A 14,928-nucleotide genomic window follows, 5' to 3' on the forward strand; every position below is an offset into this window, starting at 1 on the left:
CTGTGTGGATCACAACAAACTGTGGAAAATTCTTAAAGAGATGGGAATACCAGACCACCTTACCTACCTCCTGAGAAATCTATCAAGAAGCAACAACAGTTAAAACCGAACATGGAACAACGGACTGGTTCCAAATTGGGAAAGGAGTATGTAAAGGCTGTATATTGTCACCCTGGGTATTTAACTTATATGCAGAATACATCATGTGAAATGCCGGACTGGATGAAGTACAAGCTGGAATCAAGATTGCCAGGAGAAATATCAATAACCTCAGATATGCAGATGACACCACCCTTATGGCAGAAAGTGAAGAGGAACTGAGGAGCCTTTTGATGAAAGGGAAAGAGAAGAGTCAAAAAGCTGCCTTAAAACTCAACATTCAGAAAACTAAGATCATGGCATCTGGTTCCATCACTTCATGGCAAATAGATGGGGAAAAAATGGAAACAGTGACAGACTTTATTTTCTTGGGCTCCAAAATCAGTGCAGATGGTGACTGCAGCCATTACTTAAAAGATGAAATTAAAAGACGCTTGCTCCTTGGAAGAAAAGCTATGACCAAGCTAGACAGCATATTAAAAAGCAGAGATATTACTTTGCTGACAAAGGTCTGTCTAGTCAAAGCTATGGTGTTTCCAGTAGTCATGTATGGATGTGAGAGTTGGTCTATAAAGAAAGCTGAGTGCCCAAGAATTGATGCTTTTGAACTATGGTGTTGGAGAAGACTCATGAGAGTCCCTTGGACTGCAAAGAGATCGAACCAGTCCATCCTAAAGGAAATCAACCCTGAATATTTGTTGGAAGGACTGATGCTGAAGCTGAAACTCCAATACTTTGGCCACCTGATGCAAAGAACTGACTCACTGGAAAAGACCCCGATGCTGGGAAAGATTGCAGGTAGCAGGAGAAGGGGATGACAGAGGATGAGATGGTTGGATGGCATCACCAACTCGATGAACAAGTTTGAGCAAGCTCCGTGAGTTGGTGATGGACAGGGAATCTTGGCGTGCTGCAGTCCATGGGGTCACAAAGAGTTGGACATGACTGAGCAACTGAGCTGAACTGAACTGAACTCTTAGCACTACCTTCCCAGCCCATAGTCTCACTCTGCAGCTGCAGCCTCCCACCACTTCTGAGTACGATCACAGCCACTTTGCTAAGACTCCTTCTTCAGCCTAGAATGTCCGTCCCTGTCTCCCCCATACCTTTCACAGTGCCTGACATGTGGTAGGACCTCCACAAATAAGGGGCAAATGAATCTCTCCATGAAGCTCTCAGAATCCCCTTTCTCCAGGGGGGACAACCCATCTCCCCATCCTCTGTACTCCAGCAGCCCTCAGGATGTGCTTCTCCTAAGCGCTTATCAGAGCCTGCATCCTGTTGAGGTGATGGATGAAGCTGTTTCCCCTCATTAAGCTTCTCTTCTTTTTGGCCCTCACAGCATTTAGTACAGAGTTCTATCCTCAGACACTGTTTTTGAATTAAGTCCAAACCATCTGCAAAAAGAAGCTGTTCTCTTTCCTGAAGGCAGAGGGTAAATCTGATCAGATAATCTTCTCATTCTCTTCTCACCCTCTAGTCTTCTATCTAGGGCAGCCAGACCCTCTTGTGTTTACACTGGGCTATGCAGGGCTGGGGAGTATTCTAGGATACTGTAGTGGGGAGGTCAACTTCATAAGAGCAGAAAGAAGGCATTCCTTTTTTTCTTTTTTTGACTGTGCTATGTGGCATTGGGTTCCCCAACCAGAGATTGAACTTGTGCCCCCTGCATTGGGAGCACTGAGTCTTAACCACTGGACCACAACCATGGAAGTCCCAGAAAGAGGGCATTTCTCGATTGATCTTGTAATGTAGAATCTTAGGGCCTGTTAATGATTGAATACAGCTTCCTGTCTATGTCCCATGTCCCATTCTCCTGGACAGTCTCCTGGAACCTGGGAAAGGCCCACATGGTAGAACCTCAATCTCTCTGCATCCTGGGGGCAGAGGAAAGGCCCTGGTGGTTTTGGTGACCAGCAGAGAGGACATGTTTCTGTTAGCTGTGGGGCCTTGGTCACTTCTAGACTGTCTGATGAAAATGCAAGAGTTGCCCAGCAGGGCCAAGTTCCCAGAATGGAGCATCATTCAGAACTCCCTGGGCTCCAAACCAGCTTAGGCATAAAGAACATATTATACAATTGTGTAACCTGGAGACCCAACAAACAATGTTGTTGAGGCTCTGGCTTGCACTGTATCTCCTGGCTGTTTCCCTCTCTGGGTTGGCTTTATTGTCAAGCAGGTGTTTTTTGCAAGGTGGGAGAGAGTGGCTCTCAACAGCTCCAGGTGTTTACCTTAACATCTCAGGATCTAAAAGAAGAATCACCCTGTCACTCTCAGCCTTCATGTACTAAATCTGATGGGAACATTCCGAATGGCCTTGCTCTAGTCCATTGTCCACTCCTTGACCAATCACGGTAGATAAGAAAAGGGATGCTGTGACTGCCAGTCCTGTGGCCAGGCACCAGGAGGGACAATACCCCTGGACCCCCGTAGAGGGATGCTTTCTTAAAGGAAGGTGGGGCAGTACCCAGGCCAAACCAAGACAAAGACATAAAGGCCCATCCTAACACAGCTGGGGCTGGAGTGTGGCTGTCAGGGTCTCCTCTCTGCCAAGGAGGGCTCTGATGACAGTGTCTGTGCCCCCCAGCTCCCCCACCACCACCTGTCTGAGCCGGCCTTCAGGAAGCTGGTGGAGGATGCACTAGGCCAGACCAGTCACCAGCTTCGCTCCTTTCAAGAGAACTTTGAGAAAGTGCTGCCACCTCCCACCACACAAGTAAGTGTCCTTCCTTCCCCTTCAAAGACTAGCCAGTCCTTCACCTGCCAGTGGGGTGAGGTCAGCCCCCTATTTCCTTCCCCTTTTTTTTCCCCAGTTGTTCCCTGTTACCCCAGAAACACGTTGCCTTTCCCTCTCTCTTTTTTGTGACCTGGGGGTGGGGGTGGGGTGGAAATCTCTCTCTCTCTCTCTCTCTCTCACACACACACACACATTCTCTTCATGGTTGATAAGTGTAAAAGCAGGTTAAGAAGATAACCTAAACATTTTGCTCTTAATGACATCACAACAGACAAGTGGCATGAACACCCTGAAGCCTGCAACTTCTTCAGATTTTTCAGCAAAATTAACTTTGTTTCCTCATCACTTTCCCATAGAACTTGCTTCAAATATGAGCATTCAGGACAAATGAAATGTTTGCACTAGAAGTAATTTAGATTTTCTTTTTGCTATGAAATTTTTAATTGCAAAAGACAGTGTTTCAGCTGCATTGTGGTTGACAGAACTTTGGCTGGCCAAAGGCTTTTTTGGGGGGTAAAATGGTTTTCCTCTAAAATATAATGAAAGGGTATCTTGCAGTCTGCTTGAAGAATTCTTCAAGAATATATAAAATAATGGAGTAGGATGGGCAGGGTGGGAGGGAGACTCAAGAGGGAGGGCATATATGTACACTTACAGCTGATACACATTGTTGTATGGCAAAAATCAACACAATATTATCAAGCAATTATCTTCCAATTAAATAAAAAGACAAAACCATAAGAAAGAATAAAATCAGCCTAATAATTTTAAAAATATATAAACTTAAAAAAATTTTAAAAAGAATATATAAAATATTATGTATGTTTTAGTAACTGATGTAGCTGAAGGGCAAAGGGGCTCTCAGAGAGTGATGAAACCTGGGTTTGAGAAAACTGAAACTATATTCAGTCACATGTGAGATGTGAAGTGAGGGTCAGGAGACAGGTCCAAGATTCCCCCAAAGGGAGGAGGGGGCCCAAGAGACATGGGGGAACATTAAAGGAGCCCAGAAGGACTGGGCAGAGACAGGTGGCATTTGCACCAAGAGCCTCACAGGGGTGTGTGCACTTCAAGTGTGGTGGCCTCCTCCTGGGAGTGAGCTGTCCCCACTTCGTTGCCCACCCTGAGATACCCAGCAGAGGACTCATTCGAGCTGTTACATGGGCTCTGCGACCCGAGGGGAAGAAGGGTGGAGGAAATCAAGAACGGAGTCGCCACTCAGATGAGCCATGGAAACTTCTATCTTCTTCTACTTAAGACAAAATAACATTTTTTCTTATTGGAAAAGCAAGCCATGGTGATTGCAGGAAAAAGAAGAGAAGATACATAAAAATAGAAAGAAATGGGAACATCATAGTCCTGATGTGTTGCAAATTGGTAGGAAGAGAAGGGACTCCCATGACCCCAGCCCCACCCCCAGCTTCCCCATCTCTCCTCTCATGTACCCCTGCAAGACTCACACAGATACACAGACACACACCTTCCTACAAATTCCTATGACTTATTTGGCTACGAGTACAGATCCCAGAGGAGTGGCGCCACCCGCAGGACATGAGAGAACCAGTGCGATCTTTGCAGGCCTCCCCAGCGCCTCCAGGGAGCGCTGCTGTTCTTCACACACGGAGGGGCAGAGACTTGAGAAAGAAGACAAACGTCTGCTACCCCATACTTGCATTAACACCACCATTCTGAAAAAGAGCTACTGTGCCTCTACACTTTTGTTTGAGGGCCTGTTTAGAAACCTGGGATTCTCCTGGTTCTTGATCCTGATTCAGGAACCTGTTGGAAGTAAGGGAGATGGCAGAGTCCATGCCCAAGTGTCCCTAAAGGGCATCTCTGCTTACCTCCCTACATCTAGCACCTCTCCACCTGGAAATAGCCATATAGAATATAGTGAATATATGTCCATCCATATATATCTAGTGAGAGAGGATATATAATAAATCTATATTCAATATTTTTAGCTTCTTTGTTTTACAAAAGGGGACAATCTGAGTCTCTTCTTGTTAATACTTTAGTTGGAAGCAGTGAATGAAAAAACAAAGACAGGGCCAAATTTCTAGATGCTCTGAAAGTGCACTGAATCATTCTCCTTAGCTACATGGCAATTTCCATTAAAGAAAAACTCTGTTGTCACTCACAAGGCTTACCATGCCTTGTAAATGGTAGGCGGCTCGATAAAGGCTTGTGGACTCAAAACCCATGGAACAAAACACTGAATTTCCTTTGTTCACCCGTGTGTGAGGGGTCTACATGTGTCAGCCCTGTGCTGGCTATTTAAGATCCCAGGTGAGTAAGGGCTGTTTCTGACATGACACTCATAGTCTTGCTCATTGGTGTTGAAAGATGTGTGTAAGGCATTTTCCTGTGGGACAGCTTAGCTTAATGCTATGGGCAGAATTTAGGGCCCAGTCTTGGAGTTCTGTAACTGGGAGATTCAGAAACGGACTTAGGATTTTAGAAATCCCAAGAAATTTAGACCAGAGAAGGATTTTAGAAGCTTCTTCTAAAATGCCTTTCTTCTGAATGCATTTCTTCTGAAATGCCTTTGATTACTAAGAGCATGTGTTTCTCATCTGATGCATCCATTTGTTGTTGAGGAGGCTGTTGCCCTGACTGGGATGGGTCTGTGGGGAGCAGAGGTAGACTTGGCCCAGGACTCCTGGCTGTCAGCATGTTGGCCAGCACTGGTGTTAGCTTTAACCCTCCAGTTCCAGCACTGGTGTCTGTCTCTCTCCCTCTCCCAGCCACTCCTTCCAGGGGCTGAACGCCAGGTGCAGGCGCTCCTGAGCAGGTATGGCCCGGGAAAGCTGTACCAGGTGACAAGCAACATCAGCGGGGCTGGGACTCTGGACCTGACCCTGCCGCGGGGCCACATCATAGCCCTCCTTCAAAACAAGGACACCAAAGGCAACAGCAGCCGATGGCTGGTGGACACTGGAGGTATGTGGGACTTCAGGGGGCACTTCCCCGCCCTTTGGGAAATCCACCCAACGAGAGCCAGTGGGGAGACACGGGTGCTCTTGTGGGTGGGGTCTGGCTATGCAGATCCAGTGTGGGAATGAACACAGGTGAACATGGAGGGCTTGGGGATATAGCCAGCTTAGTGTGGTGTATGACATGCCAAAAAGAGAAGTTGTCATATGTTGCATCATCCGTATCAAGCACCTACTATGTGCTGGGTGCTGTGTAAGGAGGGCAAGGACTTGCGAGGACTCTGCCTTGGGGACCTCACAAGTCACTGGTGTAGACGCAGTTCTGTGGATCACCTTGAAGAATGGCGATATGTGGAGAAGGAACACTTGGATCCCAACTGTGGGGACAGAAGTCTGACATCGAGAATGAAGTTGATGTTGTCCTGCTCCCTCTGCTCTGGTCAGGTCCCTGGGTGTGCTGCTCAGATGTGGGGGCCCCAGGAGACAGCAGGGCAGGAAGAAAGGGGCACCATGAACCCAGGACGAGATGCCCCAGTATCTCCAGTGTCTTCCACAGAGGGGCATGCGATCCACAGATGACGGTTACACAGGACTATTGGGAGGGGATCTGCAGACAGTTTTTCCCCACTTCAGATACTTTATTTTAATTCAGCATTTTAATGTATATTAGAAAAAATATAACTAGTACAGAAACCCATGATTTTATTCATTGTTATCAATGTATAGTACAACACTAAGTTTTAAAAAGTGAGTTTATTAAAAAGATGGTACAGATCTGGGAAAATTCATAAAAGGGGAAACTCTGGACTCAAGTTGAAAAACTTGAGTTGAATGAAGATTAAAACAAGGCCCCTGGAATCAAGAAGACCAGGTTTGGATCCCAACTCAGCACTTTAATAACTGCATAATCCCAGAAGAGTTATGGAGCCTCTCTGAGCCCCGTTGGTTCAGCAATAAAATGGAAATAACAATACTGACCTTGAGAGCTGATGTAAAGACCAGGTGGTCCAGTGCAGTTCAGCACCAGGCAAGCTCTCAGAAGGTGATGGCCATTCACAGTAACTGCAGCCAGAACACCCCTGGGGTAGCTATTCCAAGAAGGGGCGGGGGGCACTTGGAGAAGGGAAAGGCAATTTCTGCCTCCTGGGAAGACAGTCCTGCAGTGAGGAGTAGCCTTGCTTGGACAGGGGACCAGAGGTGCCAGCACCAGGAAAACAGTTTTCGTTCCAGTCCAAGGAAGAACTTTTTGTCTCTGCCAGAGCTGTTCCAAATGAACTGGGTTGGCTTTGTGGGGAATGAACTCCCTGTCACTGGGGTAAACAAGCAGAAGCTAGAAAGAGTGAGCGCAGGGTGGGGTGAGTGGTTTTCTGATGTTCTGAGATGCCTTTTCAAGGTCCACTGTAGTGCTGAGAAGCTGTATTGGATGCAGTCACATCCATGAATGGTGGTGACTTCCTCTACCACTGAAAGGGGTGATCCACAGCCAGATAACATTCTGTATGTCCTGCAGGACATCGAGGGTACGTGCCAGCTGGAAAACTGGAGGTGTACCATGTGGTCCCCAGTGAGGAGGAGGCGAAGCCTCACAGAGACTCCCAACATCAGACACCAGAGCCCATCTCAGCCCCGGTCCCCTCTGTCCCAGCTGTGACCCAGGTGAGCCTAGAAGAGGGGTGGGGGCCATCTGGAAGAGGGGTCATCCTGTCAGGAAGAGTTACTACCCTGTGGAGGGGCCAGGGCCAGGGCTCAGTGGCCATACCAGTTTCCTGGCCAGGCGTGTACCTGGAGAAAGCAGACTCTTGTGCTTGCCATGTCAAGAGCAGAGAGCTAGTCCTTTACTCTATAGTAAGCACAGCAAGTGGGATTATTTCATTCATTCATTTAGTCATGCATTAATTATTCAGTATACACCAGGCACTGTGTTAGATGAGAGATACAATGATGAACAGAGGTCAACCTTGGCCCTTGCCTTCCTCAAATTTACAATCTAGGAGGTGGGGGAAACAGTGATTAATAAAATAATCATATAAATGATCTTAAAGTTCTGTTGGTGGTAGGTGCCAGAGCCTTAAGTGAGGGAGAGGATTATGGAAGGTTTTTCTGAAAAGAATCATGCTTTTGCTCAGATTTGAAGGATGAATAGGAAGTAATTGGATAAAGGGGTGTGAATGGGAAGAGCTTCCCTGAAAACATGCCCAGCAAATGCAAAGGCCCAGGGCTGGGGAAGACAATGGTTAGTAAGAAACTGAGGGGAGCCAGCAAGGTAGGGGCAGGGAGGTGCTGTTGAAGAGGTGAGGTGGGCCCAGCCATTGGGGCCTGTGGCCTTGGCAAGGGTGTCAGTCTTTCTCATAAAAAGCCATGGGAAACTTGTACATGCATGTTCATTGCAGCATTATTCATAACAGCCCTAAGTGAAAACAACCTATGTCTGTCAACTGATGAAAGAATAAACAAAATCTGATGTATCCATGCAATTTCAAATATTATTCATCCAAGAGAAAGAATGACGTTCTGACACAGACTACCACACGTAGCTCGATACAGAAGACCATGTAATGTGTAATTCTCTATTCAAACTGTGTAGGATAGACAGTTACATTTGGACAGAAAGTAGACCAGTGGTTGTCAGGGGCTCAGGGCAAGGGGAGTGGAAAGTGACTGTTAAGTGGTCTAGGGTCTCTTTTTGGGATGATGAAGATGTTCTGGAATTAGATAGTGATGGTGGTGGCACAACCTTGAGAACATACTAAAAACTACTGAATTGTACACTTTGAAAGGGTGGAGTGTATGTATGTGAATTATATCTCAAAGCAATAAGTGGTGGGAAGGCTTTGCAGAGCCAAATCCTAGGGGGAAAAGGGTCAGTGGGGTCGTTGTGAGGGTTGATTGAGGTAGTTGGCGGCTGGTACGTGAGAGCATCAGTAAATGGAGGCAGCATGCACAGTTATGGAGGAGGAACTCCACAGGTGATGAATGAGCAGCAGAAAGGACCCAGGCCCAGGCCCAGGGGCCCAGGCTTGCAGTGAATAGCCGGGGAGCCTGGAGTGGGCTGAGGGAGGGCTGCACAGAAGCCCGTGGAAGCTGTGATGTACAGCTCTGGCACATGCTGAGAAGGTTCTCAGGCCAGTGCCAGGAGAATTAGTTAGAAGTGATACACCAGGGCAGCTTCCAGCTGGACACACCTACCCATCGGCAAAGGACCCATAGGGTCCCACAAGGGAGGCTGGCCACCCAACTCAACCCCATCGCCAGCCAGTGTGGATGGTGTCCCCAGAGCCCCCACCTAGGGGATCATGTGGAGAGCTCAGCTGTCCATCAGCCCAGGGACATCAGCTGCTTCCTCTTTGCTTGTGGGTCTGCTCAGTGGGACTCACATGGGGTCATTCCAGTCCCCTGTTGCCTCTGACTATTCCTGGCCCATAGTAATAAAAGTCATGGTAGGGGCTTCCCTAGTGGCTCAGTGGTAAACAATTTGCCTGCTAATGCAGGAGACACGGGTTTGACCCCTGATCTGGGAAGATCCCACATGCTATGAGGTAACTGAGCCCATGAACCACAACTGTTGAGCCTGTGCTCTGGAGCTTGGGAGCCACAACCGCTGAAGCCTGCACATCCTAGAGCCTGTGCCCTGCAACAAGAGAAGCTTCCATGAGAAGTCCACTCACCACAACTAGAGAGAGAGAGCAACTAGAGAAAACCACAGCAACAAAGACCCAGTGCAGCCAAACAATAGAAGTCATGGTAGAAATAACCGAAGCAGGGAATTCCCTGGTCATCCAGTAGTTAGAACTCGGCCCTTTGACTCATGAGGCCTGGGTTCCATCTCTCGTCAGGGAACTGAGATCCCTCAAGCTGCACAGCATGGCCAAAATAATATAATACTTGTTGTGAAGTTGCTCAGTCGTGTCCGACTCCTTGCAACCCCACGGACTGTAGCCTGCCAGGCTCCTCCGTCCATGGGATTTTCCAGACAAGAATACTGGAGTGGGTTGCCATTTCCTTCTCCAGAGGATCTTCCCGACCCAGGGATCAAACCTGGGTCTTCCACTTTGTAGGCAGACGCTTTTACCGTCTGAGCCACCAGGGAAGTCAAAGCAGCCTGCATTTGTTGAGCCCTTACTCTGTACCAGGCTCAGGCATTCATTCATTAAGTTCCCACGATTCCCTGGAGGGAAGGATATCATACTTCCATGTTACAGATTATGAAACTGAGGCCCAGGGAGGTAAAATATTATCCTAAGTGCCCTCCCCTCCATTATAGTCTTTTTGGGGGGACCCTTTACCTAAAAAGTAATAAAGTTGCCCAACCATCCCTCCTGTCTCTACACCAAGCTGAGAAATTGGTCTGGACAGATGACACCCTTGGATCTGAGGAGGGTAGTGAGGAAGGGACTCTGAGTCTTCCAGTCAGTAGGACGGCAGCAGTGCACTGAGAACACCCCTTCTGAGGTCAGACAGGTCAGCTTCACTGCTCTGTGGTTTTGAATTAGTTCCTTGACGTCTCTGAGTCTCAATTTCCTTATCTGAAAAAAGGAGGAAATAGAATTATAGAACTGTGAAAATCAAAACCAGGCAAAGAGCCTGCCATCCACTAGGTATTAGCAGAGTGGAAGTAGCTGACATCTTTGGACAAAGGACGCATTTGGGAGGTGACTGCCCAGCCACTGAGTCAGGTGTCAGGGAAGAGGGTAAACAGCTTCTCTGGGTTGGGCTTGTCCGTGCTCTCGCCCTGACCACTTCTGTGTCATTCCCCATGTGTTTCAGGTGGTGGCCATGTACCCCTTCATGGCCAGAAGCAGCCATGAAGTGAGTCTGCAGGCAGGCCAGCGGGTGACTGTGCTGGAGGCCCAGGACAAGAAGGGGAACCCAGAATGGAGCCTCGTGGAAGTAAACGGACAGAGGGGCTACGTGCCTTCCAGCTTCCTGGCCAGGGCCCCAAGTCCAGCTCCGTGGGGCTGGAGTTTGCCTTCTTAGGGTGCCCTCCTTTAAGTCCATGTTCCAGGAGGGTTAGAGGCTGTGACCCTGGGAAGGAAAAGAAACAAAGAGAAGGTGGGGGTGAATGGGGAGATCAGGTCAGGGTGGGGTGAAGGGCACGGAGAAGGTAGCCAAAAGAGGGAGATGAGCCTTGCGGAACGCCTGGTGTGGGTGGGCACGAAAGGCCCCAACCAGGGCAGCTCATTATGTTTGCCTGGAGAGGGCGTTCCAACCTGAGTCACAGCACCCTGGATGGCAGGTCCCAGCTGATGCGCCAGGATTTGCTTGTGGCCAGTCTTACCTGTGCTCCTGCCCCAGCCTGTCCACGGGAGTGGGTCACCTAGATGAGCATTACCTGTGTGCTATGTGGTTGCATGGAGGGCCCCTGGAAAGCCCAGAACTGCCTGGTCTGACAGCTCACTTCCTTCCTGTGATATAGAGACACCATAGCTGACCAGTCGGCTTTTATTTCTCTACAGTGGGAGCTGAATTACCTTGGGCAGTGAACACACAGGACCCCTCTCTAGCAGGGAGCGAGGGCTTGTCAGGGCAGTAGAAAGGTTCCCAGGAGTCTTTTGGCTGGGCCTGGAGTGGGTGTGAGCAAGTCACGATTCTGGAATGTATGTAGGCAAATGCAGAGGCTGCCCCAGGGGAGAGGGGTTTTTGAGGGTGTGTTAGGTGGGGTGTGTGAAGTTGTACAGTTGAGGTGTGTGTTAGGTTGGCAGCAGTTGTACACTGCTGCTGTGTTCTCTGAACTAGGGGACAAAGAGCCATGCAAATCACAGAGGAAACTGTGAAGCAGGTAACTAAAGACCTGGTGGGTGGGTAATGACTTGGTTTCCTATTTCTGGAAGAAGGAGCCAGGGGAACCCCCGGTGGTTTCAGGAGGGTGGTGAGGGCCTGGAGGCCACAGTGGAGGTGATGTCAGTTGGCTGTGGAACCTCAGACATAGGACACAACCTCAGTTTTCACATCTATTAAGACCTAACTCAGGCTTGTGATGAGAATGAGGAGATGCCAAAGTTGTGGAAGCTCCTTGTGAATCGTGAAGTGTGACATAAAAGTAAAATTGCAGAATGTGCAGGAAGTGGTCTCAGGATGGCCCCAGGCATCAACTGGCCACTCTCCATGCCCGTGGCCATGACCAACATTAATAATCAGTGTGGCATCCTTTGCTTTAAACCCAGGATCCCTCCCAGTGCTGCATTCTAAGTAACCAAACTTTTGAATTTGGTGAGATCACATTAATTGTCATCCCTTTCTAGAACCTAGAAATTGAAGCCTCTCAAAAGAGTTCCTGTTCAAGGAAGACTGACTACCAGGGCAAATTTGGATGCAGCAGCTGTTGGATCATCATTTCTAAGTTGTTGCTTTGGGCTCAGATAAGTTGCAAGACTCACAGGAGAGAGAAAAGGTGATTCAGTGTACCTTTTAAAACAAATGACAAATTTCAGAACAAATCCACATTAGATTATATGTAAAAACAGGTGACAGTTTAGACTTAAGTCCAAGAATGCCTCTGTAATATAACTGTAGTGCCTAAAATTGTTATCTCTGGTTTTTGGAGAGCCTTTAATAAGTGTATACATGTCTGTGTCAGACAGTCTATAACTTACCTCCTCTGGGCTTGTGAAAGCATGAAGGCTGCATACATAATGCAAGAGAAACTCAGTCCCCACAACCTTTCACCCAGCACAAAATTGACTCTAAGATGCTTATGACTCATTTTCCTTTCTCTTCCCTGCTCAGATTTCTGATGCAAACAAGAAGCACAGGAGAACAGGTAATAAAATAGGAAATCCAGCTGTGGTAGAACCAGTGTGGTTCTACAGTACTTTTGAGAGCCTACTGTTTGCACTGGGGCAGCTTTCAACTATGACTGAAGCAAGGTTCCCACTCAGAGATGCTGATGCAATTTGTCTGGAGTGTGGCCCAGCCTCAGGAAATCAGAGAGCTCCTCAAGTACTTCCAGTGTGTGGCCAGGGTTGGAGACCTCTGCCCTGGACACTCAGTGCTGGTCGAGATAGATCTAGGGTCAGAAATGGTCACAAGCTCTGACCTAGAATGTGCCCCATCCTAACTTTGTACTTGCTGAGATGCTTTAAACAGGCAGCTTGAGAGGAGGTTTGAAACAGGACAGCCTGTTCTTTCAGGTCCTAGAATGTATATTTATTAAGTGCCATTAAAAGGGACCTGAACAAAACTGGATGTTCTTGTAGGCATAAGGAAGAAAACCGAAATATACTTGGAACCAAATCTGTCTCACGAAAGGAAAATAAAAATGTATTCAGTAGCACATGGGTTGTGGTTTTTCATACCAGGGAATGAGATTAAAAGTCACTGAAGGGTGAGGAAATGCACAACTGAGAATATGGAGAATGGCCTGAATTTTTTCCAGAGGACTCGGTGTAATGTGCCTTTCCCCTCCAGATGCCTAGAACCATTGCACTGTGTCTTATTTATTTCAGTGCTGGGCCATCACATGTTAGACTCGCAAAGGTATTTGCCTATGACTTGAACAACACTTCCAAGAATTGAAGACTGATTCACGAGGGTGCCTCTTGCTCCCTGCAATGGAGTTTAACCTTTTGGGCTCCAACCTAGTTTTAGACATGGGGACCAGATTACAGTATCTCAATGCTCAAAAAGATGAGCAAATTCTTGGTTAATGTGCTGAGTTCTAGCTTGGTGAATAACTGATGTCAACTGCTGGGAATAAAGGTCTTAAAGATGAAATATCGCTGAAATTTGTGTGACTCTCACCATTGGAGGGCCAGTCAGTGTGACCTTTGTTCACTAGACACTTGCTGTATATAAAAAGGGCACCTCATTTATTCATGTGTTCGTTTAATGAGTGTCTACTGCATACCTTCAGTGCCTCCAGGAGTTGGCTGTTGGGGATGCAGTGAAGTCCAAGATCGGGGCCGTGCCCTCCCAAAGCCTACAGTCTGATGAAGGAGGCAGGCAAGGCAACAGTTACACACAGTGTTAGTTGTTATGGGTGATAACAGGTGCCACCAGAGCCCAGCGGGGGCGGGGCCAGCTGCTGACCTAGACTTGGCTAAGGAGGGCTTCCTGAAAGAAGTGATATCCAAGCTGACGGGAAATGGAATAGATGAAGGTGGGAGGGAGGGCACGTGCAAAGGTCCAGAGAGAAGAGCAAGCACGGCTCATCAGGGAACTGAGATGCTGTAAGGCTGAAACACATGCTGTGTGTAGGGGTGGTGGGCGCAGTGGGGGATGGCTTAGTGAGCTGTGCATGGTAAGGAGCTTTGGGGTTTATTGTGAAGGCAGTCAGGGGGCTCTAAAGGGTTTCAAGCAGAAGAGTGACACACCGGGATTGCAGTTTAGGATGCAAGTTCTGGTTCATCCCTGGATCTCCCTAAGCATCTGTCACATGCCTCAAGTTACAGATGTTCAATACACGTTGCTCAGATAACACCCAGATGGGATCGGACCACCAAAGCCTGCCTCCAAGTATCTCCCATCCAGCTATAAAGGACATATGAGCATCAAGCAATTACCTGGTACCACAGGGCAGAATGCTGTCAGCCCCAGAAGTTGTTACGGCCCAGGCTTCTAGATGTTCAGACAAGGAGGAGCTTTGGGGATGCTGAGGGGGTCAGGGAGACTTTCTGGAGGAAGTGGGGCTGGTGCTGGGTTTGTGGATAAGTAGGATTGGGGAGCTGACTGAGCCACCAGGCTTCCCTGGTACCTCAGTGGTAAAGAATCTACCTGCAATGCAGGAGACCTGGGTTTGATTCCTGGGTTGGAAAATCCCCTGGAGAATGGCATGGCTGCCCATGCCAGTGTTCTTGCCTGGAGAATGGACAGAGGATCCTGGCAGGTTACAGTCCATAGAGTCTCAAAGAGTTGGACACAACTGAGTGACTAAGCACACAGGATTGGGGAAGGGGAAAGGGAAGACTTCTCAGGCCCAGGGAAGCAGCATCGTGGTGTAAGTGTCCAGCACTTGGCCTTAAAACCCCTGAGTTCAGGGCCTACCTGGCCATAGGCAAGTAGCAAACTCATTTACTACAAGGTTCTGCATGGGAAGAAGTTTGATGAGGGTCCCCAGCCCTCCCCTTGGTCTTCTGTTTTTCTTATCAATAATTTTTGAACTTCCTTTTTCTGAGTCAGTGTGGGCACCTTTCCCATTGAGGGCAATCCAAGACATGGGCT

The 14,928-nt window shown here is 48.1% G+C and overlaps 1 protein-coding gene across 3 annotated transcripts in view; it reads left to right on the top strand.

The window, feature by feature from the left end:
• The window catches only part of ARHGEF37 (Rho guanine nucleotide exchange factor 37), a 56,837-nt gene extending 43,355 nt beyond the window's left edge, over positions 1–13,482 (top strand). For all 3 annotated transcript variants that reach the window (XM_086412392.1, XM_086412391.1, XM_086412393.1), the window contains 4 exons: positions 2,687–2,815; positions 5,584–5,779; positions 7,283–7,428; positions 10,537–13,482. In XM_086412392.1, coding sequence (XP_086268518.1) covers positions 2,687–2,815; positions 5,584–5,779; positions 7,283–7,428; positions 10,537–10,746 — 681 coding nt within the window. In that variant the 3' untranslated portion in view covers positions 10,747–13,482. The remainder of the gene's footprint in view (positions 1–2,686; positions 2,816–5,583; positions 5,780–7,282; positions 7,429–10,536) is intronic.
• The last annotated feature ends 1,446 nt before the right edge of the window (positions 13,483–14,928 follow it).

This window comes from Bos grunniens, chromosome 7, assembly GCF_055505025.1.
Source record: "Bos grunniens cultivar Pamir isolate PY7600 chromosome 7, Bosgru_T2T1.0, whole genome shotgun sequence".
In the NCBI taxonomy this organism is placed as follows: domain Eukaryota; kingdom Metazoa; phylum Chordata; class Mammalia; order Artiodactyla; family Bovidae; genus Bos; species Bos grunniens.